Raw genomic sequence first — 24,322 nt, 5'->3', positions numbered from 1 at the left:
TATGACTCAGTGATTCTACTTCTGGGAGTTTATGTGAATAAACCCAAAACACTAATTTGAAAGAATATATGCCCACTATGTTCATTGCTGACAAGCTGATAACTGTTGGATCACACAATTGGTATCAGTTACTTTTGAACAAATGGTCATTGACTGATCCAATGACCTTCTAGCATTTGCTTTATACTCATGTTTCCTGGGGGAAAATTTGTAGCTGAATACGATGTTCACAGTGCAGCTTTGTTTAAGAATGTCCAGTACCTTTGAAATGTAATGGAAATGGTTATTTTAAAAGAGGAAAGATTTACACGATCTGAAGAGAAACCAGAGTATTGAAATGGTTATTTTAAAGTAAGCATAAAGACAAATATTACCATAAACAATCACACCATTATTGTAAATTTTTCTGTTAGTTCTTAATGGTTTTCACAAAGATCTGGTTATTTTTAATTCTCACAGGAAGCCTCATTACTATTTTATTTACCAATTGAAAAATGGATTGTATGTATATGCACAAACACTTTTGAGACATAAATTTCTGTTATATGTACAAGTGAGGAAACAACTATTCTCGAAAACTGATGTCTAGCTATGGAAAATAGTCAATAATTGGAGAACTTATCTGGATAACTCATGGGTAATGTGGCTGTCTTGCTAAGTAGGATAATAGTGACTAAAATTGGTGAGAGCACTTATCATAAGCAAGTTTTACATGTTGCCAGTTGACACTCTCCATAATTCTGTGGGATGAGCACCTAGCTTATACATGAACATACTTAGTTTGCTATAAAGTCATATAAATGACATGTTGTACAATATCAGATTGGGCCCCATAGTATAAATAATCATTAAACATGCAAAAAAGTCTCAAGACTCTAGCTATACTTAACATATTGCTTCTATTCCTTACCTATGTGGATGTTGCCAATTTGTATGTGTAGTAATTGGACTATGACTTTCTGAATCTACATCACTTGCTCTGTGTTATCAAGGGGCCTCCTTCAAGCATGAGCAAAGGACTCAGAAGACTTTGATTTCCACTGGTGCATGAAATCAGTAGAAGGGCCAGCTCTGCTCCTTTGTCTCTTGATCCATTAGGAATCCTTAAGTGTTGTAGCTGGGAGTCTGTGTTTAAATTCCAGACCCAACATGTAACTTTACATTTTGTCTTTCAGCATGGATTGTCTTCCAAGAAAATAGGAATAAAAAGATATAACATGGACTGTTTCCTAGGACTATATCTTCAATGTCTGCTTTCTTTACATTAGTTCACTTGGTCATGCTGACAATACCCTTAAGTAGGTAGGTATTATTGTTTTTCATAAACACTCATTCTTATTTTAAATGATGAATGAAGAAAGGACCCAACTCAGCATGTGCATACTTATGTTAGTGCAGAGCTAGTCGCTTTTCCATAGAGCTTTCTTCTTTATAGGGAATGAATTAATTCATCTTTTTTGTTGTTTTTTTTGTTAAGAATTTTTTGAGTGATGGGAGTTTTTTGATTACTGCTTCAATTTCTGCTGTTATTGGTGAAATGACAATGATTAATAAAATTATATAGACATCGAGTGAACAATTCTATAATACATGACCTGTGTATTGTATTGTGTATTCACCATCTATAGTGAAGCCTCCTTGTATCACCATTTATTCACCCTTTATCCTCTTCTACAGACCCTTGTGCCCACCTCTCCTTCCCTCTGGTAATCACCAAACTATTGTCTGTGTCCATGAGTTGTTTTTCTTAATCCTTTCACCTTTTCAGTCATTCCCTAACCCACCTCCCTTCTGATAGCTGTCAGTCTGCTTTCTGCATTGATCTTAAAGGCCCAATTTAGTTCAGAGTTAAAAAATTTGGATGAGTAGCGATGAGTTTCAAATGACTCTTAATCTAGGGGTTATTTCTTTTTGTCTTTGTAGATAAGGTCATCTCATGGTCTTTGACGGCATTTGAGTCACCCAATTTCCATCCCATACTGATGGCAGCAATGACCACTAAATTACAAGTTCTCTGGCTCAGTGTGGATATGCCTTCAGAATATTCCTCAACAATTCACTCCAGGGAAAGTGATGTGCTTTGGTAGTGGAGATAAAAACTATGTCTCTCTCCTACTGTGTATGAGTACTTCTCCTACATATAAGCTCTGGCCACTTTAAAGTATTGGATAATTTATCTCCCCCTGAATTCTGCCTGACCTCCCACTACAGCCTTCCAAAATTTTCTAATTTTTTGTTCTCATTTACAACAGAAGCGTGTAATCAGCTTTTCACATGGATGCACGAAGTTGTCGATGACTGTGACACAATGGTGTCACAAACTGGTCTCAGGTGAATTTTTCTTTTTCTCATAATTGCAGATATTATATTCTTACTCTAGTGGCATTTAGCTGTTCCTTGGAAATCATGCAAAACCAAAGCTTTGTAAGTGAGTTCATCCTCTTGGGGCTTTCACAGGATCCAAATGTTCAGAAAATAGTATTTGTTATATTTTTGTTGAGCTACATGGCAACTCTTGGGGGCAACTTGCTAATTGTGGTGACCATCAGCAGCAGCTCAGCACTCCTGGGCTCCCCCATGTACTTCTTCTTGGCTTTCTTGTCCCTCCTGGATGCCTGCTTCTCCACCGTCATCACCCCGAAGATGATTGTGGACTCTCTGCATGAGAGGAAGACCATCTCCTTTAAGGGCTGCATGACCCAACTCTTTGCTGGACACTTCTTTGCTGCAGCAGAGATGATTGTCCTCACAGTCATGGCCTATGACCGCTATGTGGCCATCTGCAAGCCATTGCATTACTCTTCTATCATGAACTGGAGGCTCTGTGGAATTCTGATGGGAGTGGCCTGGACAGGGGGCTTCTTGCATTCCACAATACAAATTGTCTTTGCTTTACAGCTGTCCTTCTGTGGCCCTAATGTCATCAATCATTTCATATGTGACTTGTACCCATTACTAGAGCTGGCCTGCACTGACACTCATGTCTTTGGCCTTTTTGTGGTGGCCAACAGTGGGTTTATTTGCATTATAATCTTCTCTTTGTTGCTTGTTTCTTATGGCATCATCTTGTGGTCTCTGAGAACTCACAGTGTTGAAGGGCAGTGGAAAGCTCTCTCCACTTGTGGATCTCACATTGCTGTTGTGGTTTTGTTCTTTGTCCCCTGCATAGTCACATATGCCCGACCTCCATCCACTTTCTCTTTTGACAAAATGGTGACAATATTTTACACCATCCTAGTACCTTTGCTCAATCCTCTGATTTACACCATCAGAAATAAGGAAGTGCAAAATGCCATGAGGAGTATGTGGAGTAGAATAATGTTAGTTTTTAAATAAAGCTGAGATTGATTTGATAAAGTCTACATTTATTGTGTGTTGTAAGACATGATGCAGCTGCTAAACATAGTTTCTGCAACAAAGAGTTAGAGTGGTCAAGGTTCCCTAAGTCTTCCTTGGTATCAGCACTCTCAAGAACATCTCTAGCTCCTGAGGGGCCAATAAATCATAGATTGCATTGAGACCAGATTGGCAGAAGTTTCTCTCTTGTAGGACCCTCCACTTGAAGAGATTTAGGATGAGAATAAGATAGGGCGGTTTTTTTTCTCTTCACCTGGGTTTTCAAGACCCTTGGGCACCATTGCTCATGACTCATAACTGTACCCTTTTACTCTTTTTGGGGAAGTGATATTGCAGTAGGTCATGAAGACAGAAATTGAGTTTGGTGATGAAATTTTGCATGAACCTATCCTCCCTAAAATTTTCTTTTGCTCCCTCCCCTTTCTGTCTATCTGTATGCTACCATCTGACTCTTCTTTCCTTGGTTCTGCTCACTCTCACTCTCTCATCTCTCCTGTACTCACTTCACTCATTCTCTACTCTTGCTTCTCTTAAACTCTTATTTCTTTAGGTATCTATTTTCTGGTTTGATATTTGCTTCATCAGGTAGTATACAGAACCTGATTCTTGAATTAGACTGGAAAATTAAGGTAACAATTCTTGTCTCTTTTGGAGGACTCAGGATTTCTCTTTTCTAGTATCTACATGATCCTACAAAATGTATATGAAATACACTTGAAATGGTTTTCACTTTTATGTGACATGGATGGTGAATGCTAGAGAGAGAGGCTGTCTAGTTGTACCTCATTCTAATTTTAATATAACTGTACTTAGAAAACCTTTTTTTTCTTCCTTCCTTCCTTCCTTCCTTCCTTCCTTCCTTCCCTCCCTATTATTCATTTATTTTTCATTGTTGTCTAAGTATGGTTGTCTCCATTTTTCTCCCACCAATCCCACTCATCTCAGTCATCTTCATTCCATACCCTTAATCCTACCCCTCTTTGGTTTTGTCCATGTGTCCTTTCTACATGTTCTTGACAAACCATCCTCTTTCCCCCCACCATTATTCTCTTCCACCTCCCCTGTGGTTAGTGTCAGTTTGTTCTTAATCAATGTCTCTAATCATATAATGCTTACTTGTTTGTTTTGTTGGTTAGGTTTCCCAATAAGTGAATGGATCAAAAAACTCTGATGCATTTACATGATGGACAGAAAGAAAGAAAGAATCTTACCCTTTGTGATAGCATGGATGGAACTGGAGGACATTATACTAAGTGAAATAAGCCAACCAGTGAAAGAGAAATAATATATAATTTTGCTGTATCTTAGCAGAAAAATTTTCTGTATCTTAGGTCAAAGTTTCCACATTGAAAGAACCAGGAAAATGGGCACACTTATCTCATAAAGGAATGTGCGGGTCAAGTGAAATAACAATAGTGAAAATTGTTTGAAGAATAAGATTATACAAAAAGAATAATATGTAACCTAAGATTATGTTATTCAGTTAAAACAACACACAGTAATATAAGTAAATAGGTGATAGAGGCATTTGTCTATCTGGGAGAAAAGGGGAGACTTGCATCATCAAATATATTTGAATTGCTTTAAAATTTCAAGGGATAGAAGTAAGAATTAAAGAAGGGAAAATTACATCCTCCACTACTGTGATGTTCCCCAGATCAGGGAGTTAGGAATGTCCAGGAGTGTTAGGAAACATGAATGAGTTCAATGATAAACCCCTGAATGTGTTGGTCTGATATAATGCATACATCTTGTCAGGAGCTAAGTTAATGTCTTATGTCCCCAAAACTTCTCTTTGCTTATTGAAAATATAACAAAGTAGAATTATATGACCTGGCTTTCACAGTTGCCCAACATTTGTGCATAATTTTATCTCTTACAACTTTTTGATTAATAACAGCAGTTTCTAGAGAGATCATCTCTATGTTTACCTGAACCACTGCATGTTTCTCCCTTCTGAAACTATGCTCACTGTTCTCCCCTAAGTCTTCCTTCCTCATGGTCTAAAGCTCCCTCCACTGGGTGTTCACCTTCTATTAAAAACTATATATTAAAATTAGGTAGTAGTCAATTAATTATTACTTTTATAGTCATCAGAGATGATTGAAACTTCCAACCAGAGCTTGTAATTATTACAACATCTCTCGTTTACCACACTCAACTAATACTGTTTTAAATGAACTGCAACCAAATAATGTTTTTTAAAAAATATATTTTATTGATAATGCGACTACAGTTGTCCCATTTCCTCCCCTTCATTCCTCTCCACCCTGCACACCCCTTCCCCAACATTCCCCCTTTAGTTATGACCATGTGTCACAAGTTCTTTATATTCTATATTTTTGATACTATTCTTGCTCTTCCCCGTGTCTATTTTCTACCTACCATCTATGCTACTTATTCTCTGTACCTTCTCCCTCCTTCTCCTCCTCCCACTCCCCTGTTGCTAACCTTCCATGTGATCTCTATTTCTGTGGTTCTGCTTCTGATCTAGCTGTCCACTTAGTTTACTTTTGTTTTAGGTTGTTGTTAATAACTGTGAGTTTGCTGTTTTTTCAGTGTTCATAGTTTTTATCTTCTTGTTCTTAGATAAGCCCCTTTAACATTTTATATAATAAGAGCTTGGTGATGATAAACTCCTCAAATTTGATCTTATCTGAGAAGCACTTTATCTGCCCTTCCATTCTAAATGAAAGCTTTGCTGGATAGAGCAATCTTGGGTGTAGGTCTTTGGATTTCATGACTTGGGATACTTCTTTCCAGCCCCTCCTTGCCTGTAAGGTCTCTTTTGAGAAATTAGCTGACAGTCTGATGAACTCATTTGTAGGGGACTGTCCCCTTATCTCTTGCTGCTTCTAGAGTTCTCTCCTCCATTTTCTTCTTGGTTAATGTAATGATGATGTGTCTTGCTGTGTTCCTTCTTTGGTCCAGCTTCTTTGGATTTCTGAGCTTTCTGAGTTTCCTGGAAGTCTATTTCCTTTGCCAGATTGGGGAAGTTCTCCTCTAGTATTTGTTCAAATAGGTGTTCCACTTGTTGCTCTTGCTCTTCCCCTTCTGGTACCCCTATAATTTGGATGTTGGAACATTTAAAGATGTCCTGGAGGTTCCTAAGCCTCTCCTCATATCTTTGAATTTTGTTTTTTTCATTTTTTCCTGTTTGGTCATTTTTTCCTTCCTTCTGGTCCACTTTTTTGATTTGAGTCCCAGTTTCCTTTCCATCACTATTGGTTTCCTGTGCATTTTTCTTCCTTTCAATTAGTTTAGCCTTCATAAGTTCCTCTAATTTTTGACTATAACCAACCAGTTCTGTGAGCATCCTGATAACCAGTGTTTTGAAATGTGCATCTGAAAGTTTGGCTATTTCTTCATTGCTTAGATTTATCGGCTCTGAGGCTCTGAGTTGTTCTTGAGCCTTGTTTTGTTCTGTTCATACCTGTTACATAGGGGGAGAGGTGCCTTGGTGTTTACCGGTGCGGGGCCACCCAGGTTGCAGGTTTGTGAGTCTGTATGTGGGGCCGGGTCAGAGAGGGAGCAATGGCAGTCCTCTCTGCTAGCCCAGTCCGCCTCACCCCTTACCCCTGCCTGCTAATCCGAGCACAAATGTGCAAGTCTGCCGCCCTGCGCCATGGCTAAGGCCTGGGACATCTGTCTCAAAGCTCGCCTCTTCACTGGTTTATATGCATGCAAATGCGCCACCAACTGCTGACAGCCAGCAGCACCTCTTCCCTGGGTTCTGCCAGTAGGTAGCCTGCACCTGGGATCCACGCCCTTGGCTGCCTGTGCACTGCCCGGATCTTTTTCGCCCCTCTCGCCGGTTTAGCTCAGTGGTTCGTTGTTTCCAGACTCTGTATTCGATTTTCTGTGTGGTTTCATTGTGTTTATTATTGTTAAAACTTTATTGGTTTTAGATTTGCTAGTGCAAGGATGAAAAGTATTCCCACCTACGCCTCCATCTTGGCGGAAGTCCTTGAGCTGTTTTTCTTGAGCCATAATGTTTTGGTCTGTTTTCATCTCTTATGCATGAGGGGCAGATCCTTAGGTCTTTACCATGGCAGGGCAACACAGTAGCTGGGTTGTGATGCTGTATGTGGGGTCATGGTCAGAGAGGGGCAAGGCCATTTGTTTCATGCTCTCTCTTGAATTTCTGTCTTCTCTGCTGCTTCCCTCAAGTAAACCGGGCCCCACCCTGGTGCCAGCTTCCAGGTCCCTGGGCCCCACCCTGGTGCCCACAAGGCCTGTGCACCCTCCAGGACCCTGTGGGTCTCTCCAACAAATTCTCTGTGATCCTGAGAGCTTCTCCTGGCATCTCACCCCCTGAAAGTTTTTCCAGTTGGTGCTTTTAGGCTTTATTTCCTGGTGCAGAGGCCTTGGGTTGTGTGGTCTATCTCACTGCTTGCTCCTTTGCCTGGTTTATCTGCACAGGAAAATGTGTGACCTAGGTCAGCTAGCCACCTTGTGCCCTCACTGGGTCTGCCTGTTGCCATCCTGTGCCTGTGATCTGCCAGCGGCTGCCCTGCACTCCCGAGTCAGTCTGTCTGCTTTTTCCTGCCCTGCCCCACCCTGCTTCGCCAACTGCTTACTCTGCCCCTCTTACCAGTCTGGCTGAATGGTTCATTGTTGTCGGACCCCTGTACAGTTTAATTTTATGTGTTTTGGTTGTGTTTTGTTACTAAAACTTTGTTGTCTTTAAACTTGCTTGTGCAAGGAGGCACAGTGTTTCCACTTATGACTCCATCTTGTCTGGAAGTCTAGCAAACAATGTTTTAATCAAAGGAGTCACTGCATTAGAGGTACGTGGGAAGTTTTATTTACTAATATTTAAATATTTTACTTAGGCTGGCATGGGTGTAAAAGGCAGAAAACTGTACTTGAAGAGCAATTAAAATTAAAAAAAGAAATATACCTAATTTTTAAAAAGGGAAAAATATTTTACTTAGGCCGTCTCAGTATAAGCTTATTCAATATTTAGTTTCAGAGCAATTTGCTGGAGATTTTAACACACAAATCCATAACCTCACTTCTTTCTTGTCTTTGAACTTTCATGGACCAATCAATTCATTCTCCAGGAATAGTTCTATTTTTTGAACTGATATTCATTTGGTAGTATTGCATTCAGTTGGGTGCAATTTTTCTGTAGTTAATTATGTTATCTAAAGGCATGTTATTTTACCAATTTGATTGTAAAGAGGTTGAGGAGATCTTTGATTTATTTTTTTGATCAACAATAAAAGTACATGAATAAGGAAAGTATTTGTTCTGCTATCTTGACTATAGATATATAGAGGTTCTTAATACATACATGATGACTGACTTGAAGGTGCTATTTTTTAAAAAAGATTATTTTCTTCTCTTTTTACAGAGAGGAGAAGGGAGGGAGAAAGACAGGAAGAAAAGCATTAATGTGTGCTTGCCTCTTGCATGCCCTCTACTTGGGAACTTACCCACAACCCAGGCATATGCCCTTGCTGGGAACTGAACCAGCAACCCTTTGGTTCACAGGCCAGCAGTCCATCCGCTGAGCCACACCAGCCAGAGTGATTTGAAAGTACTATTAATATTAATATTAAAGGCTTAGAAATATTATGAGAGAGATTAAAGATAACTCACAAACTGAAGCAACAGATTAAACTATAAAGAGGAAAAGTTGATGGATTTGACTGTATAAAATGAAAAAAGCTAGAGTTCAAAGCAAAGATATGAGAAAACAAACTGACAAAAGATGTACATAATTCAAATACATGAAATGTAAGAAGTAAAATATATACAAAAATACTGTCCCAGGAATGCTGGGAAGATGGCGACGGAGTAAGATGGAGCTGATACTAGCTCCTGTACTCATGGGTGAAAATCCTGGCAGATCTATAGAGAAACAGCACAATAAACCATCGGTTACCCAGCATTTATGAAATTAAAAGACCAGAGATTGTGACCGACACTGAAACACCAGACGGCGGCAGAGTTAGCTACTGGAGCTGGGTCTCACGAGGCCCCTGTGCTGCCGCCAGAGCAACAGGCCTGGGAGCCGGGGAGTCAGGTACGGAAGCTGGACACTTCAAGCCCCCGTGAAGGTCCTGGGAGACAGAGGAGTCAGGAACCAGAGCGGGGACACCCTTGTGCCGATGCCATAGCTACCGTCCTGGGCAACGGAAGGGTCAGTTGCAGGAGCTGGGACACCAAAGGCCCTGTGACGCCGCCATAGAGACAGGCCTGGACCCTGAGGAGCCAGCTACGGGAGCCGGGACGTTCGCGCACTGCCATAGCAACAGGACTGGACGCCGGGGAGTCAGGTACGGAAGCCTGGACTCTCCAAACCCCTGTGATGCAGCAGAGGAGCCAGGTACGGGAGCCAGGAAGTTCTCAGATCCTGTGCCGCTGCCATAGCCACAGGACTGGATGCCATGGAGTCGGGTATGAAAGCCGGGACTCTGCAGACCCCTGTGATGCAGCAGAGGAGCCAGCTAAGGGAGCCCGGAAGCTCTCAAATCCTGTGACCCTGCAATAGCGACGGGACTGGACTGCTGGAGAGTCAGGTACGGAAGCCTGGACACTCCAAACCCCTGAGAGAGCCCTGGGTGGCAGAGGATCCCTCTACGGGAACTGGGACTGTCTCAGCCCCTGTTCTGCTGCCATAGCGACGGGGCTGGACACTGGGGAATCAGGTACGGGAGTTGGGACTTTCTAAGCCTCTGTGCCACTGCCATAGAGACAGAACTAGACGCCGGGGAGTCAGGTACGGAAACCGGGACACTCCAAGACCCTGTGACGGCCCTGGGCGGCAGAGAGAGCCAGATATGGGAGCCAGGACATTCCCAGCCTCTGTGCCACTGCCATAGTAACCGGTCTGGGTGCTTGAGGAGGTGGCTACTAGAGCCGGGACATTCAGCAGTGGTAGGGGACCAACGCAGGGACCAGCGCGAGGACCAGCGTGAGTGCAGGTGGAGACTAAGAACATCAAGAAACTTCAAGGAGTCTGCACCACTGAACTTCACAAGGATCATACCACAGAAGTTTACACCATAAAACCAGTGTTTCAGAACAGATCAATTTTGGAAGCAGAGACTAACAAGAAGAGTCTCAAACAATGGGAAGACAAAGAAACAATCCCCAAATGAAAGAAAAAGCAGAAACTTCAGAAAGAATGTTAGATGAAATAGATGCTGATCAACTATCAGACACTGAATTCAAAGCACTGGTTTTTACGAAGTTCAAAGAGCTCACAGTGAACTACCAGAAACTACAGGGGAACTATAATGATCTCTCTGCAAACTACAGCAACATCAAAAAGGAAATGGAAATTATCAGCAAGAGACAAGAGGAAATGAAGAATACAATTTCCGAATTGAAGTACACAGTAGAAAGTTTCCAAAGTAGGATAGATGAAGCAGAGGATAGGATTAGTGAGTTGGAGGACCAGGTAGAAAGCATCTCACAGAAAGAGCAAGAAAATGAAAAGAGGCTCAGAAAGAATGAAGAGGGATTAAGAGAAATGCAAGACAATATGAAACGTAATAATAGCCGAATAATAGGAATACCAGAAGGAGAAGAAGAAGAACAAGGGACAGAAAACGTATTTGAACGAGTAATGAGAGAAAATTTTCCTAATTTGATAAGAGAAAAAGTCTCACAAATCCAGGAATCACAGAGGGTCCCAACCAAGAGGAACCCAAGGAGGCCCACTTCAAGACACATCATCATCAAAATGGCAAAATTCCAAGACAAAGAGAGAATCTTAAAGGCAGCAAGGGAGAAAAAAGAAATAACATACAAGGGAGCCCCAATAAGGTTAGCTACTGACTTCTCAATGGAAACACTTCAAGCAAGAAGAGAATGGCAAGAAATATTCCAAGTGATGAGAACCAGAGGCCTACAACCAAGGCTACTTAACCCAGCAAGGCTCTCAATCAAGATAGAAGGCCAAATAAAGAGCTTCCAAGACAAAAGAAGTCTAAAAGAATATGCCTCCACCAAACCAGCTCTACAAGAAATACTAAAAGGACTGCTTTAAGGGAAGGAAGGATAAGAGGGAGACAGAGAGGAACACAGGTACAAAAATGGTAATGAATAAGTACCTATCAATAATAACCTTAAACGTAAATGGATTAAATGCTCCAATCAAAAGACACAGAATAACTCAATGGATAAGAAAGCATGACCCACACATATGCTGCCTACAAGAGACTCACCTCAGGACAAAAGACCATCACAGACTAAAAGTGAAAGGCTGGAAACGAGTTTTCCAAGCAAACGGACAAGGAAAAAAAGCTGGGGTAGCAATTCTCATATCAGACAAAATAGACTTCAAAAAAAAGGCTATAAAGAGAGACCCAGAAGGTCATTTCATTATACTCAAGGGAAGAATCCACCAAGAAGACATTAACATTGTAAACATATATGCACCAAACATAGGGGCACCCAAATATATCAAGAAAATCTTAGAGGACTTTAAGAAAGATATTGACAGCAACACAATCATAGTAGGGGATTTGAACACCCCACTATCAAAAATGGACAGATCTTCCAAACAAATTATCAACAAAGATATTGTGGCATTAAACAACACCCTAGATGAAATGGACTTAACTGATATATATAGAGCCCTTCATCCCAAAGAAGCTAAATACACATTCTTTTCAAATGCACATGGAACATTTTCAAAGATAGACCACATGATAGGACACAAAACGAGCCTCAAAAAATTCAAGAAATTTGAAATCATACCAAGCATCTTCTCTGACCACAAGGGACTGAAATTAGAAACCATCCCCAAAGAAAAAAACCCAAAGCACCCAAAAACATGGAGACTGAATGGTATGTTATTAAATAACGAATGGGTCAAGAATGAAATTAGGGAAGAAATCAAAAAGTTTTTGGAAACAAATGAAAATGATCTCACAACAACCCAAAACTTATGGGACACAGTGAAGGCAGTCATGAGAGGGAAGTTCATAGCAATACAGGCCTACCTAAAGAAAATAGAAACATTTCAAACAAACAACCTAACCCTACGCCTGCAAGAACTCGAGGAACAACAACAAAGACAGCCCAGAGCAAGCAGAAGGAAGGAAATAACCAAGATTAGAGCAGAATTAAATGACATAGAAACTAAAAGCACAATTTTAAGGATCAATGAATCCAGGAGTTGGTTCTTTGAGAAGATAAACAAAATAGACAAGCCTTTAAGTAGGCTCATCAAGAAAAGAAGAGAGAGGACACAAATAAACACAATCAGAAATGAAAAAGGAGAGATTACAACTGATACGACAGAAATAGAAGGGATTGTAAGAAATTACTATGAAGAACTGTATGCCAAGAAATTTGAAAACCTAGAGGAAATGGACACATTTCTAGAAAAATACAATGTTCCAAAACTCAGTGAAAAAGAAGCAGAAAATCTAAATACACCAATAACAGCAAAAGAAATTGAAGCAGTAATCAAAAAACTCCCATCACACAAAAGCCTGGACCAGATGGTTTCACAGGAGGATTCTATAAAGCATTTAAGGAAGAGCTAACCCCTATTCTCCACAGACTATTTCAAAAAATCCAGAAGGATGGAAAACTCCCAAATTCTTTTTATGAGGCCAGCATCATCTTAATTCCAAAACCAGATAGAGACACAACAAAGAAAGAAAACTTCTGGCCAATATCGCTGATGAACATAGATGCTAAAATCCTCAACAAAATATTGGCAAATCGCATCCAACAATATATCAAAAAGATCATACACCATGATCAAGTAGGATTCATCCCAGGGATGCAAGGATGGTTCAATATTCGCAAATCAGTAAATGTAATACATCACATAAACAAAAGCAAAGACAAAAATCACATGATCATATCAATAGATGGGGCAAAAGCTTTTGATAAGGTACAACACCCATTTATGATAAAAACACTCAGCAAAGTGGGAATACAGGGAGCATTTCTCAAAATAATAAAGGCCATATATGAGAGACCTACAGTCAATATCATACTCAATGGGAAAAAACTAAAAGCTTTTCCACTAAGATCAGGAACAAGACAAGGTTGTCCACTTTCACCACTTCTATTCAATATAGTATTGGAAGTTTTAGCCACAGCGATCAGGCAAGAAAAGGAAATAAAAGGCATCCAAATAGGAAAGGAGGAAGCAAAACTGTCACTGTTTGCAGATGACATGATAGTGTACATGGAAAATCCTAGAGACTCCACACCAAAACTGCTCAAACTAATTAATGAGTTTGCCAAAACAGCTGGTTACAAAGTCAATATCCAGAAATCAAAGGCATTTTTGTATACCAACAGTGAATCGGCAGAAGCAGAAATAAAGAGAAAAATCCCATTTGATATAGCAAAAAGAAAAAATAAAATATCTGGGAATAAACCTAACTAAGGAGGTAAAAAACCTGTATGCAGAAAACTACACAGCCCTGAAGAACGAAATCAAGGAAGACACAAACAAATGGAAACATATACCTTGTTCATGGATTGGAAGAATTAACATCATCAAAATGTCCATACTACCCAAAGCAATATACAGATTCAATGCAATACCTATTAAAGTACCAATGGCATATTTCACAGACATAGAACAAACACTTCAAAAATTTATATGGAACCATAAATGAGCCAGAATAGCAGCTGCTATTTTGAGAAAGAAGAACAAAGTAGGGGGGATCACAATACCTGATATCAAACTGTATTACAAGGCCACTATAATCAAAACAGCCTAGTACTGGCATAAAAACAGGCACATAGACCAATGGAACAGAACAGAGAGCCCAGAAATAAACCCAACTCTCTACAGTCAATTAATATTCGACAAAGGGGGCAGTAACATAAAATGGAGTAAAGATAGCCTCTTCAACAAATGCTGTTGGGAGAACTGGACAGCTACATGCAAAAAAATGAAACTTGAGCACAGACTTACACCATACACCAAAATAAATTCAAGGTAGATAAAAGACTTAAATGTAAGTCATAACACCATTAAAGTCCTAGAGGAGAACATTGGCAAGAAAATCTCAGATATTTCACGCAGCAACTTCTTTACTGATATGTCCCCTAGAGTAAGGAATGTAAAGGAAAGAATAAACAAATGGGATCTCATCAAAATAAAAAGATTCTGCATGGCTAAAGAAAACAGTATTAAATTAGCAAGACAACCAACTGTATGGGAAAACATATTTGCCAACGATACATCAGACAAAGGTTTAATCTCTAAAATATACAAGGAACTTACACGACTCCACTCTAAGAAGACATACAACCCAATTAGAAAATGGGAAAAGGACTTGAACAAACACTTCTCCAAGGAGGACATACAGAACATTCAGAGACACATGAAGAGATGCTCAATATCGTTAGCTATCAGAGAGATGCAAATTAAAACCACAATGAGATACCACTTTACACCAGTCAGGATGGCTATCATAAACAAAGCAACAAACAACAAATGTTGGAGGGGTTGTGGGGAAAAGGGGTCATTAGTTCACTGTTGGTGGGAGTGCAGACTGGTACAACCATTATGGAAAACAGTATGGATTTTTCTCAAAAAAATAAAAATCAACCTGCCTTTTGACCCAGCAATTCCACTGCTGGGTTTATATCCTAAGAATCCTAAAACATCAATATCAAAGAACCTATGCACCACAATGTTCATAGCAGCACAATTTACAATAGCCAAGAGTTGGAAGCAACCTAGGTGCCCATCAGTAAATGAATGGATCCAAAAATTGTGGTACATATACACAATGGAATTCTATGCTGCAGAGAGAAAGAAGGAGCTACTACCCTTTGCAACGACATGGATGGAACTGGAAAGCATTATGCTGAGTGAAATAAGCCAGGGGTTGAAAGACAAATATCATATGATCTCACCTTTAACTGGAAGCTAAACAACAAAACAAACAAACATGCAGAAAAAAAAAACAAACAAAAAACAAAGACTCTGAAATAGAGAACAAGGGATAGTGACCAGAGGGGAGAAGGAAGGGAAGTTAAGGGGAAAATGGGGGAGGGACTTGGAGGAACAAATAGAAAGGACACAGGGACGAGAACTAAGGGGGGTGGAAATGGGAGGGACGTGGGGAGCAAGGGGCGGGGGAGGCTGGGATGGGAAAAAAATAGACAAAAAACTGTACTTGAAAAATAACTAAATAAAATTAAAAAAAAATACTGTCCCAAATCAGTAATTAAAAAATAGCTATCATAATTCTAAACAAATAAATTGGATACTGCTACAGCTTAAAATTGTATTAGAAAGCTATGCCGTATTGCTGTAATTTTAGAAATGATGAAAAAATAATTTAGTTTTTTTTTACATCAAAAGGGATATATATGATCCTGAAAGACCTGGAACAATATGCAAGGAATGAACAGTTACATTTGGAGTGTGGGGCTGGAAAATTCTGAGTTTTTGAAGAGTACTTTTTTCACTCTGTAATCTATGTAAACTTTGATGGAGATTTTATATAAATATATTCTTTCTATAATAAAAGTATTTCTAATAAATAATTTAAAAGTAGAAGGCTCTTTGACAATAGTTAATAATTATGAAAATATTCTTATTTTATATTCTTTAATCCCCTGGACATTTTTTATGATGTTTTAGTCACTAATGGAAGTTTTTAATGATGAAGCCATTTGTACTATATAAGAAATTACCTTTTGACATATGTCATGTTCTGAAAAGCCCTGTGTCTTTCTCTCTTTGATTAGTAACTAAGGACAAATGTATTTGCTGAGAATCAAACCACTTAATATACCTGGAGTATTTAAATTGTATTCTCTTTGAATGTAGGCTAATATGCTCATTTTCCACTTTGTAAAGCTCTTTTAACTTTCTTCTTTTTATTGTTGTTCAAGTACACTTGTGGCTATTATCTCCCCTGCTAACTACCACCCCCCAATTGCAGCCAGTCCCACCTTCTACCTCTGATCCCACCAAACCATGGAATTATTTTTGTTTTTTAAAACATTTTATTTAATTACTGTTCAAGTACAGTTTTCTGTTTTTTACTCCCACCCCAGCCCATCCCCCCAGTGCTCCCCACCTCCCTCCCATTTCCATCCCCCTTAATTGTTTTCCATGGATCCTTTATACTACAAGTTCCTGTAAATCCTTCCCCTTTTTTCCCCTGAAATTCCATCCCCTCTCCACTCTGGTGGCTGTCCCCTTGTTCTCTATTTCAGTGTCTTTGTTTTCATCTTGCTTGCTTGTTTGTTTTGTTGTTTAGCTTCCTGTTAAAGGTGAGATCATATGGTATTTGTCTTTCAACACCTGGCCTATTTCACTCATCATAATGCTTTCCAGTTCCATCCATGCTGTTGCAAAGGGTAGGAGCTCCTTCTTTCTGCTGCATAGAATTCCATTATGTAAATGTACCATAGGTTTTGGATCCATTCGTTTACTAATGGGCACCTAGGTTGCTTCCAGTTCTTGGCTATTGTAAATTGTGCTTCTATGAACATTGGGGTGCATAGATTATTTTGGATTGGTGTTTTAGGGTTCTTAGGATATACTCCTAACAGTGGAATTGCTGGGTCAAAAGGCATATTCATTTTTAGTTTTCTGAGAAAATTCCATAGTTTTCCATAGTTGTTGTTCTAGTTTGTAATCCCACCAACAGTGAACTAGGGGATGGGAAGGAATTTCAGGGGAAAAGGGGAAGGATTCCCAGGAACAAATATAAAGGCCACATGGAGAGAAACTAACAGGAGTGGAAATGGGAGGAAGGTGGGGAGCACTGGGGGTGGGGTGGGCTGGGATGGTAATAAAAGAGAAAACTGTACTTGAACAATAATTAAATAAATTTAAAAAAATGAAAAAAATAAATATAAATAAAATTCTAAAAAATTAAAAAAATTAATAAACTAGAAAATTTAAGGGCCAAAAATAAAGAAAGGTGGATGTTAAAGAAGTATCTTGGCTACTGTGGTAAGGTTTTACATGGGAGGCAATGTGGGGCCAAGGCTAAGATCAAGACTTGGGGCTAGACAGACTTGATTGTATCTACACTTCTGTTCCTCACTAACTCGATGTCCTTGCTCCTCATTAACTCTAACTGTCCTCAATACAAGGTCCAACCTATCCATTCTTCAAGCTTTCTATCCATAAAATAAGAGGGAATTTTCAAACAAATGTAAATTTCAACCCTATATAATTTTAGAAAATATTGAATGATATAATTTACATAAAACGCTTTGCACAGTGCCCTAGCTTACATGAAGTAGTCAACATTAATTTTTGATTATTACTTGTACTAATAATGATGAACCTCTACACAGAGCTTTATAATTTATCAAATTAGTCATATCTTTTAACAAGAAAATAGGCTTAATTTCTTTACTCTTTAATCTTTTCAGAGATTGTCATTTTTCTGAGAGCACAAAAATGAAAACTGAGATAAAAATGGTATTGGAACGTTCAGAATGGTATTAAAATTGCTGTAAATACTAATATCTTTTTAAAAGTTAGAATAATGTATGAAAATCATAAAAAATAAAAAGTACAGAAAAGTAAAAAGAGAAACATATATTGTTTCAGCATTACAATAAATCTATAAAGTTATACTGTTTTGCTCTATTTACTTTTTGTATTTTTTTATGGGTAATTTTACACAACTGTGCCTATATTTTTCTAAAACACATAACATTGTGGCCTCTCTCCATGCTTTGAGTGCATCTCTCTGACACTGTTAAATTTTTTTCTATTTTTTTTAGAATGTTGGCTGTACATATAGTAGGCAAGGGGGTCTTTGAGAGCAGGCCCGTGTTTCTGCATCCTGCCTTATAGAGAAGCCATTCCACACCAATCAAGGCCTTCATAAATGGTTATTGAATTAGCATGGGAACCAGTGAAGATTCTGACAGTAAAGGAAGTGAATCAATGGGCGAATGAATAAATAAAGCATTCTGAGAAATAAGGAAGTGCTTTTCACAAAAGGAACAATTGGATTTTACCTGGTTGTGATAATACTGCAACTATATCTTATCATAACTTCTCTATTAATTCTCCAAAATGTTTATGAGATAATCATTGCAAGGGCAAGCAGAGACCAAAGCACTGATGTTGGCAAGAGAGAAAACTTTGGATTTTTAGAAAAACTGCATTGCCTTATTTAACCTCTGGTGATACAGCCTGTTAAGATATCCTTATTTTTCAGCCTAGGGGATGGAAGAGGCAGCTGCTTAGAGTTTTGTAGTACAGCCACTCTAGTGTCTGTCCTATTACCTGCATCCTTCTTGGGCACAGACGACAATCTTTACATTCCCTGGCCCTTTTGATAGCTTTGCCTTGTTTAGAGGCTACTCAGGTTATTCTCACCAGCCTTCCTCAGAAGGGACTGAAGCAGTATTTTCTGGGACCCACAAAGAAGAAATATTATCTGCTTCTCAGATATATACTATTAAGGATTAAAGGATAATTCTAGGGAAAAATCTAGCAACATGAGAAGGATTTGGTGAGCAATGGATAAGTAGAGATGTTTTTTTGTGTGTGGGAGAGGGATGTGGTGAGCAATAAAGTGGAAATAATGCACTCAAAGGGAAAAATATCAGTGAATGACAACATTTGTAAGTAAATCTATTTCTTTATCTCACAATATTGTATTTAACATTTATGTTAAAACTGTCAGACGCCTGTGCAACAAACACTGTCTCTAGTTGCCTAATGCCGAAACTAGTCATACTGACTTGTGTGGAATGTATTGTGTGTGTGAGTATTAAATAACTTGCAAATAGTCACTTTGGTAAGTAAAAAACAAATTTGTGCTTCATGGTTAAAATGAAAACATATTCTCATTCTTTTAAAGAATTCATTGATTTGGGTGGCATAGGTACAGCCTCATAGAAATAACACAATTTTAACAGTCATGGTCAAATGTCATCCATTTCACAGTCAGTGATGATAATCTGCACTTAACACCTGTTTTGTATCTACTTTGTGCCATTTACTGAGCTAGTAGTGGCTTCACTCTCACAGCCATTTTTGGGAGCAAACTTATCTTCATTTTACAGCAAATAGTCAAGGTTTCAGAGGTTCAACTCATTTGAGGGAATTGCCTTTGCTGTTTAAGCCAATGTAAGGCAAGGGTCACAGCCTACTGACTTACATCAAACAGCTTCTTTACTCTTAGTTATTTCATCTGTTGAATAAGGATAATAGTATTTGACTCAATGTTGATATAAAGATTAAAGTGTGTCTGGCACTTGATAGGCACTCAAACAAATGTTGGCTTCTAGACTGGAAATTGTCTCAGTGAAGATAACTCTGTCTTCAGGTGATGTGGTCCAGGCACGTTGGAGCAATTCAAGTCCACCTGAAAATTCAGTTGAATCTGCCTTCATAATACATTAACAATGTTTAAAAATTGTGATCACCATGAGTGGTGGAGTGATTAGAAAACTGAACTATGATAATGAAAAATTTAAAAGTCATATGGTTAGTTACCCATGTAACTGTTTAACTTACACAACACCAAATATACAAAATCCATATTAGGTTCATTTGTTACCAAACATCCAATTTCATAAATGGCCAACTCTTTTCCCTTTTGCCATGAAGTTTTATTTTCATGTGGACTTCAGGAGGGAATTAAACATTAAAGATGAATGCTATGAAAGTTCTCAAAGTTCAGTTAAGTTATATGACATAATTGGCTTGTTGGCAAGATCTGCTAATGATGGTGGAATACCCCTGAGGTCTAATTAGCCACAGCTAAGGAAGGTCATGGAATTTGTCTACAAAGGATATGCAGTAGCACTCTTGTAAGGCCTGGGAGAAGGGCCTCATCCAGAGGTACCATCTATGGGTCATCCAAGACACAGTGGCTGAGCTAGTTGTCATTTTTAAACTTGCATCTTTTCTCCTTTCTTGGTGAACTAACAGCTGCCTGAGTCCCTCATCATGGAGCTATGTCAGACAAGTTCATAGGTGAGATTCCCAACCCCCCAAAAACTAAATCACATAATCATAGAATCCCAGGTTTCAATGCATCTTAGAAATCACATAATCACCCCTGCCCCTACCAATATTAGGTTTAAATCTTTTTTCAGTATGTCAAGCATCAGGAAAGATATAACCAATTCAATATGTTAAATGTAGAAGTAAAATTATTTTGTGTTCTTTTTACTGATAATTTTTAAACTATAATAACACTATATATTTAAAATTTTCTCCATTGAATCTTACAAGCTAAGAATTTTCCTATGATATTACACAATTTTAAAAATCACCTCTGTTAAAACGTGCTCATTATTCAAAGAGCTGTACAATATTTTACCTATTCATGACTTAGTGTAGGACATTCCATGTTGTTTGTGATTTTCCACAGCTCTTAATAATTCTGTTGAACATATTTTTACGTAATGATTTTTGTCTTTTAAAAATTTATCGTTAGAGTTTACTCCTACAAAGAATACTGCAGAGTTAAAGAAAAATGACAAGGTAACTTTTATTTTTTCATAGCTCTTTTATTTTTTCATAGCTATTTCTGAACCATTTTTATCATATCTCATTTTCAGTAGGGGCACTATTCTTTTCTCTGCTATGTTGGGGGAGTTCACCTCAGAATAAATAAGGGAAGTCAATGAAGCTGCTGCATTTTGTTTTCACATATGTATAATATTTTCGTTCTGGGCAATTAAAAGTATAGCTCTTATCCATGCACTTTTAAAAGGAAAGTAAATATTTTTTCAGAATGTATTTATCTTCTCCTCCCTCTTTCTTTTGGAAAAGTCATGTCCCCATATTTCCTCATTCTATTAGTGATGGCACATCTCCCTACAACCAGGCATGATGGAAGAAGGATGTGCTTGGAGGGTGGGAGAAGAAGGCAGAAGAGTGCCTATGGCAGAAACCTGCAGGAGTGGGGAGAATCCTTCATACCATGGATGGATGAGGTGCTGTTGTTTGGTAATAGAATGTTGGAAAGGGGTTACAAAGGGTATTTAACTAGGACACTTTTTATGACTGTATGTGGGCAAACATATGTTAATATATGCATGGTAATTGTCCAGTAAATATTTGTTGAATGAGTGAATGTGTATTAGGTACTTAAAGTAAGTACTCAATATACGTGATTGTATTTATACGTACGATACTTTATCTGTCTTATCTAGCAGACAACTTGTATTCTCTACATTAAGTCTCTATGTTTTTAAAACTATGAAAATAAGGGCTTCTTTTGCTTGATAGGTCCTCATGTATTGAGCACCTACCCACCTAAGGGTTGTTTTTTATCCAAGTCTATGGAAGCTGTAAATTTACTGAATGTGACTGTTAAAATTGTGTTAGAACAGTTTTAAACAAGCAAAATACACTATTTTAAGTTTCTAAACAATGACCTATTAAACTAGAACGCATCTTTCTTTCAAAAGCTTATTTATGTTTCTGATAAAGTAGAGAGCAATGATAAACATAGTAGGGGATGAAAACACTTGAATTCCTAGTTTTATGGGCTGGGGGAGCAGGCCTGTTCTTACACAGGCAGATGAGAGAAGGTGGCAATTTCCCAACCATTTATTCATTACCCAGTAGGTGGCAGACTCTGCAGATATCATTCCAGGCACTATGCTAGGGCCAGCGAGGAAATATCCATGAACAGCATTTGTGCGATGGAAGACACCAAGGAGGGTGTATCTTCCAACCACTTCCATGTGCCTGCTTATAATAGATGCTTATTTACCATGTCTTCCTCCTCACAGTTAGAGCCATGGGTTCAAATGTAAATTCTAGAAGAAGTAATAACTCTTGTGTGTAGCAATTTACAGCTTACAAAATGCATCTGAGATTTTCAATTTGTACAGATACAGGGGAAGGCTGGGAAGCATGGGGCACTGAACTGACTTTGCAAAGTCCCGTGGAGTTGGAACCAGAAAGAGAACCTGGATTTCCCGTATGTAGCCCAATATTTTTCCAGTAAGTTACACATCAAATGTTGCCCTATAGATATTTTTTTTGGTGACAGGTACTAGATGTCTGAGAAGATGGGAAACATTATGGAGAAAGTGAGAAAGAGTTGAAACCATTAGTTGGGTGAGGGGTGCCAAGGACATGCTCCACAGTTACAGTGACTATCCTATTTCTGTACTGGGAAATTCAGACAACAAACCTGCATGATTAACAGGTATCATTCTTTATCTCTTTACAGGTAATTTAGGCCCCCCCAAAGTGTTACTTCTTACATGGATCACCTCACACATCCCAACAATGTGACTGAGTTTATTCTCTTGGGACTCACACAGAATCCACAATTGCAGAAAATATTCTTCACTGTGCTTTGTTCATTTTCCTATTTACTGTTCTGGCCAATCTGCTCATTGCCATTACCATTTCCCTCAGCCCCACACATTCAGCTCCCTTCTTCTTTCTCACTTCTCTCATGTACTTCTTTCTCACTTGCTTGTCTTTCATAGATGCGTTCTATACCTCTGTCACCACCCCCAAAATGCTCATCAATTTCTTGTACCACAGGAGAACCATCTCTTTGGCCAGCTGCCTGACTCAGCTGTTTGTGGAGTACTTCTTGGGAGGCTCAGAGATCATCCTCCTCATTGTCATGGCCTATGACTGCTATGTGGCCATCTGCAAGTCCCTTCACTATGTGATCATTATGAGGCAGGGGCTCTGCCTCCTCCTGGTGATGGTGGCCTGGATTGGGAGGAGTACTGCATGCCACTGTACAGATTCTTCTCATAGTAAACTTGCCCTTTTGTGGTCCCAATGTCATTGACCACTTCATTTGTGATCTCTTCCCACTGCTGAAACTTGCCTGCAGAGATACCTATTGGCTCAGAATGATAGTGGCAGCCAATAGTGGGGCCATGTGCTTGCTTATATTTTCCACGCTGCTCACCTCCTACATAGTCATCCTGAGCTCCCTGAAATCCCATGGCTCAATGATAAATCCCTAGTGTGATGATTCTAGCAGGGGTGTGCAACATTGTGGTGTCTCTGAGCCACACAGGCAGGAAGAGTTGTCTTGGGCCACACATTAAATACATTGCAACACATAATCACAAAAAGATCTTGTAATGTTTTAGGTAAATTTATGATTTTGTGTTGGGCTGCATTCACACCTATCCTGAGCCTCGTGGTCCACAGTTTGGATACCCCTGTTAGAGTAAATTTTTCTCCAGAGTCTCATTGCTATGTTTTGAAATTCTTCATACCTGTTACATGGATGAAATTGGCTTTTCCATAGGACTTGGATATTAGGATTCTTTTATTTTTGCTGGGCTTGTGGTAAAGCAAAAAAAGAAAAAAAGGATAGAAATTCTTTGAATATATGGGGAAAGGGTTATTCACGGAATTAGAGAATCCCCGCTGAGTTTTTCCCTGTTTGGCACTATGTAGCTACCAAAAGTGAAAAGAAAGACCCCCACAGAAGGAAGAAATAATAACTCATGGCCTATGTGTGTTTTTTTCTTGGCACAAAAATAAGCCATAAAAGTTTAATTTGCTCAGAATACTCTTAATTTGGTCTAATTTATTAACTTCCCTATGGCTCATAGTTCTTCTCGTATAAAAGAAAGGGTTTTTTTCCTTTGAAAGAGTTGAGGAGCTATTTGAAGCAAAAAAGGTGAATATTCTTTTATCTAATCTCAACACAAATTCATATGCTTAGGCTCCACAGCTGCTCCTCTGGAGGTGTGATACATAAATTTACATCAAATAAATGCTTTATTATTGAACAGAGATATTTAGGTGACTTAGGTGACTTATCCATGTACCAAGTTGACAATTTCCATATTCCTATCCTCATTTTACAGAGAAGCAAACTGAAGCCAAGGGAAGTTTGCTCCTTTACTTGCCTCAGTTCACACAGCTGAGTTTCAGCTACAAAACTTGAACTCAAGTCTTCCGAAATTCAGTCTTACCATCTTTCAACAAAACACACTTGCCTGTTAATGTCTATAGATAATATTATCAGCAGTCTTACAGATTTACATTATCCTTCAAGGAAGTTTATGTCAAATTTTT

The 24,322-nt window shown here is 38.8% G+C and overlaps 1 protein-coding gene and 1 pseudogene across 1 annotated transcript; both read left to right on the top strand.

Annotated features, from left to right (window-relative positions):
- Positions 1-2,313: 2,313 nt before the first annotated feature.
- Positions 2,314-3,336, top strand: LOC119054175 (olfactory receptor 4C15-like). Its single transcript, XM_037130803.2, has one exon. The coding sequence runs from the start codon at positions 2,407-2,409 to the stop codon at positions 3,334-3,336; it is 930 nt and encodes a 309-aa protein (XP_036986698.2). The 5' UTR covers positions 2,314-2,406.
- A 19,188-nt stretch (positions 3,337-22,524) lies between these two features.
- Positions 22,525-23,253, top strand: LOC119065225 (olfactory receptor 4C5-like; annotated as a pseudogene).
- The last annotated feature ends 1,069 nt before the right edge of the window (positions 23,254-24,322 follow it).

The sequence above is a fragment of the Artibeus jamaicensis genome, unplaced genomic scaffold, assembly GCF_021234435.1.
Source record: "Artibeus jamaicensis isolate MK-2021 breed Jamaican fruit bat unplaced genomic scaffold, CSHL_Jam_final scaffold_614, whole genome shotgun sequence".
Classification (NCBI taxonomy): Eukaryota; Metazoa; Chordata; class Mammalia; order Chiroptera; family Phyllostomidae; genus Artibeus; species Artibeus jamaicensis.
The sequence above is the reverse complement of the archived record's forward strand: the minus strand, read 5'-3'. Positions and strand labels throughout refer to the sequence as shown.

What these genes read in the sequence shown, in the direction of transcription:
- LOC119054175 (XM_037130803.2), top strand. Translation starts at nt 2,407, where the DNA reads ATGCAAAACCAAAGCTTTGTAAGTGAGTTCATCCTCTTGGGGCTTTCA.